Genomic DNA, 4,665 nt, shown 5'->3' on the forward strand with positions numbered 1-4,665 from the left:
GCAGGAAACAGCACGGATCCCAAACCATGTCATTTTTCTCTAGAAGAGGAAGGATAGCCATCCTGTCTTACTGTTGCCATGTAATGTCTGCTTTTGCTAGTAACATTACTTAGTCTTTGGACTTCCAGATTGTTTTCTAGCAAACCAATTATAATTTGACATGTAATACGTACCTGATGGCTAATCCTTTCCTTATATTAGCATCAATTTTACTATATTCCTCTTCAACTTTCTAGATTAATCCACCTCTGCCTACTTTTAAAGAAGCATTCTCTTCCATTTGGTGCCCTGCCAGCAGCACAGGCAGTTCTGACACCATCTCATTTCTTTTCCTGGCATGTGCCGAGCAGCAGAAACATCTCCTCTTCTCCTTCAGCAGGCCGAGTTTGTGTTCTCAGTTTCTCTTCTAGAACCTCCCACCCAGATGGCCCACAGATGAGCTTCTGTGGAACAATAAAGTGTTTTTGTCAACCTGCCAGATGTCTCAAGTCATTCTGGACTAGAATTCCATGCTGTGGCTAAAGTTCTTTCACTGCTCTCACAGAAAAGTTAAAAAAAAAAAAAAACAACCCAAAAAACGTACTGACTATTTAGTAACCGGCTATCTATAGCAAGAGTAGCAGTTATGCCCAGTGATTATTTCATATACCTTTTTTACCTCAACAGGTATACAGTACAGCAAGAACAGTCCCTGACTCACTGAAGGCCAAAGAACTACCAAGGGACAGTTTAAAATAAATAAATAAAAAAAAAGAGTTAGGAATGAACGGCTTGGAACACATGAAATAGCAGTTTCAGATGATCCTTATCACAAACTATTACCGTTTGGAGAACAATCTTCAACCTACCGTAACAACTTTGTCATACCACATTGATGTAAGAAAGCCTTTCACCAGATTCAACTAAATCTTGTATGTGCAGATGCCCCAACAGTCACAGGTCGATGTGCCCTGACTGAGCAAATCCCTTCCCATATCCATGGGATATATCCATTCCTATATCCTATATCCATATGACCATGGGCATGGTCAACAGCTGTTGTGCACCAGTTCATGAGCACAAGACATTGAAGAAAACCCACTCAGAGGCTGTCTAACAGCTTCCAATCTAGAAACCAACAGCTAAAATTGAAGCAATGCCTCACACGGCCCCATCCCAAGCACCTTCACAAAACAGTTGTTCTTACTCTGGAAACACCGGGTAACTCACGTTAGCTTTTCCACCACAGCTACCTACCTCATAGTTTTCTCGTATCCACAGCTGCCGTTCAAGAAAGGTCTCTTTCTGATGATCTTCTAGGCTGTCAAACTGAGACTGAGACATTTTCATGTACCTTCGTATGATATACAGCTTCTCTTCCACACCATACTCTTGCCCTTTAATAGTGAAACAGTAAATCCACCAACAGTACCAAACTATGTATTTGCACAGATAAAAGGGAGCGAGGAGGATCTGAAACAGAAGGATATCGTATATCTTGGGCTTCTGATAACCGCCTTTTATATCTATTTTATTTTTAATAATGTCTTTGATGATTTCTTCCTCTTCTTCACGGATTTCCTCTTTAGACCGCCTGTTCTTCCCTTTTTCTTTAGTTTTGTTGAGTAAACCTTGTTGCCTGGCAATCTCAGTAGCTTGTATACGGTATTTTGGCACTGTAGCTAGGTAGTTGATAGCTTCGTTGTAACTACTCCACCAGCTGAAGAACTGCAATTGAAGAGCAATAAAAATAAAATATATATTTTTATACAGACACATTTGTATTTGGAGGTTTGACAGGGAAAAAATAATGCTGTCAGACACCTTTAAGCACAATTACATTACAGCAAGGGTAAATACCGAAACCAACAGTACTTCTTCTACAGAAGTACAGAAGCTATAATTATCCCTCCAAACTTAGTAAGGCACCTGGAAATAGATGTATAGATGTGTATTTCACAGCCTTTATATATACAGTGACGCAGGAGGACAAGGAGACACTGTTCAGATTGGTTAATCTCCTGAAGGTTAATGCTAGGCTGTGCCGGCCACTCTCAGAAGCCCCCGTGGAGTTATAAAGAAAGTAGCTGGTATATGAACATTTAATTGTAAAAGTGTTACCCACTTAAGATCGTTATTTAAAGCATGTGATGATCTCATCAGTCTGACAAGATTCACTTTAGAAGATTCAACATCCCTCTCCAATCTCTAGCTACTCTCTGAATTTCAATTGGGAAAAAAAAAAAAAACAAAAACCAAACAACAAACCAGGAATATAATGCCTGGAGTGAACGTGTCTTATTGGGGCAACTTTTATTTTCTTTAAAAAAGGCAGCATTTCACACCTTTTACCAAGACAAAGGGCAGACATGTACATATTATACAACCTTAACAAAGGCCAAGAAGCAGGAAAAACAGAAAGAAAGAGAGAGATAGATCAGTTTACACGAGACGTTTACACTGAATTTGCTATCATCTGGCAGCTGGACTGCAGGAAAGTATCTCCACTTACTGGCAAAACAAGAAATAAGAGGTGAAATGAAACTCTGCCACTGGAAGTAAGTCTGAAGAGAAATTATTTGGCTACATACACCATTGGAATTTATTATTCCAAGCTCTCAAATTCTGATCAACATATTTTTGTTTTAACTTCCAACACCTCACTAAAAAGTGAGCTATCTGCACCACAGAACAAGCTGTATCTTTATCTCTTAAACTTTCTAGGCATTTTTAATGACATTTTGAAACAGTAATCTAATGGATGCTAAAGGAAACAGTTAGGCAACTTCTTCCATCTTAATATTTGTCAGCAATAGCACAAGCATTCTCATCTGAAACACAGGCTGTTTTCTTGACCTTGGAACTACCGCCTTCAGAGCAAACTCTTCGGTGAATCGAACTCACTTCTATCCTGACTTCACTGTGGTGTCTGAAATACACTGCAATGTAAGATTCATACGTTAGTAAACTCCTGATATTCAGTCTGAACTGAGCCTTGACTTTAGTTTGCAATAGTGTGTTGTCTGAAAAATGACTTATGCAGCTTGACAAACTGACACACGCTTATTTGGAGCACTAGTCCTGTGTGTGCTCAGGAGTGGGCTACTCTCAGCCTGCCATGAATTAAGTACTTTAGAAAACCTGCACTTGTCTCTGTGAAATATCCTACCATTAAACTAAACTAATCTCTGCCTTCGTCCAAGGTACCAAGGGCAGTCAAAAATCTGCTCAGGCGGAGCCAGCTTCAGATTTGTTACAGACACGACACAGAAGTTCACTCCAGCAGACAGGAACAGGCCCCCTCACTGGCACTGTTTGACACCCGGCATGTTACAAGAGCTACAGATACTTCTCATTCAAAAAATCACTGAGCAGGGTCACATAAACATCAAATTTTACCTGAAACACGGAGATGGCACACACTGTCACTAGAATCACTATTCTGACATCCACTTTAGGTGCCAATCTCCTGCTGTAGTAGTGATAATAATGCCTGTAATACTCTTCAGGATGATCCAACATGTAGTCATAATCTTTACGTGTTTCTTCATCCTGCAGGATGAGACAAAAAAACATGCATAGGTTCAGATTCCTGTTTCACTTACTCTCTTACAGCTGTGTGTTACATCTCACTAATGACCACGCTGCTATAAAATTTGCAATAGACCGACTGAGTATGAAGCACAGAGGAAAATCTTTGGTCCTTTTCTCATGTTCTTAATTAATTTGTTCTCACACTCATCTGCCCACACGCATCAGACATATGTGGTCTTCAATGCATAAGCACACACTGCATGAAGACATTTAATACTGAAATAAAGACAGGCAACTGAAATACAAATAGTAAGTATTTTTAACTTCAGAATGGGAAATCCAGATGGACTAGAGTTAATAAATGTCACTCGGGAAAAGATTTTCAGATGAAGAACCTATTAAGAGATTGGTTTACAAATCTTTTAGAATTAGCTTACAGGGCTGTGGAATCTGTCCAACGGAAGGCCATTTCAAAAACTCATTGTTCTCATTTTCTCACAGTTTTTTCTCATTTTCGCTCATGTAATTAAAAGATGAGAAATTTAATTTTGTCACCTCAACTGCATTCCTTTCCTACCCACAAAAAAGTTCCCTTTTTTCTCCCTTTTCTCAGCCTTAAAGCACTTACAGGTTTCTTCCTTCCATGCCTGAGTTGCATTTTTGCCAAGCCACGCATATTTTGCCCTGATAAACCTCCCTTAGTGACTCCATATGCTACTCGACACACTGGTATTTTTTTGCTTAAAGGTACACCTCTAAGATAAAGCCTAGTCAGTTCATTTTAAATACAAAGGGATTTTCAAACAATTGTATCCCGCCCCCTGCACTCTTGGACTGGCTATTGAAGCAGGTTTTTTGGGGTTTTTTTTCCCCCTCTGTGGCTGCTGGTAGGAAGCAAGCCAGCTGAACCCACACAAAGGAATGCAAAGCCAAAGCTGCAGAGCCTGCCACGATGCACACATGTGTAAACCCGAGAGGCTCTGATCCTCCCCTGGCGAAGGGACACCTGTGAGGTGTGCACAGCCAAAGGCCAGCAGCATCCCAGTGCTTGAGCCGGATCTCTTCTGATGCACGCTTCAGAGGTGGATGCAGCAGAGGACCTGCAGTCGTCAAGCAAAATTTCATAGAACGGTTTGGGTTGGAAGGTACCTT

At 40.5% G+C, this 4,665-nt stretch overlaps 1 protein-coding gene across 1 annotated transcript in view; it reads right to left on the reverse strand.

Annotated features, from left to right (window-relative positions):
• DNAJC25 (DnaJ heat shock protein family (Hsp40) member C25) overlaps positions 1–3,532 on the reverse strand; it is a 6,375-nt gene extending 2,843 nt beyond the window's left edge. Inside the window, exons 1-2 of the mRNA XM_010170925.2 lie at positions 3,379–3,532; positions 1,237–1,707 (exon numbers count right to left, since the gene is read on the reverse strand). Coding sequence (XP_010169227.2) covers positions 1,237–1,707; positions 3,379–3,501 — 594 coding nt within the window. The 5' untranslated portion in view covers positions 3,502–3,532. The remainder of the gene's footprint in view (positions 1–1,236; positions 1,708–3,378) is intronic.
• Positions 3,533–4,665: the final 1,133 nt, after the last annotated feature.

This window comes from Antrostomus carolinensis, unplaced genomic scaffold (genome assembly GCF_000700745.2).
Source record: "Antrostomus carolinensis isolate BGI_N321 unplaced genomic scaffold, ASM70074v2 scaffold27426, whole genome shotgun sequence".
NCBI lineage: Eukaryota > Metazoa > Chordata > Aves > Caprimulgiformes > Caprimulgidae > Antrostomus > Antrostomus carolinensis.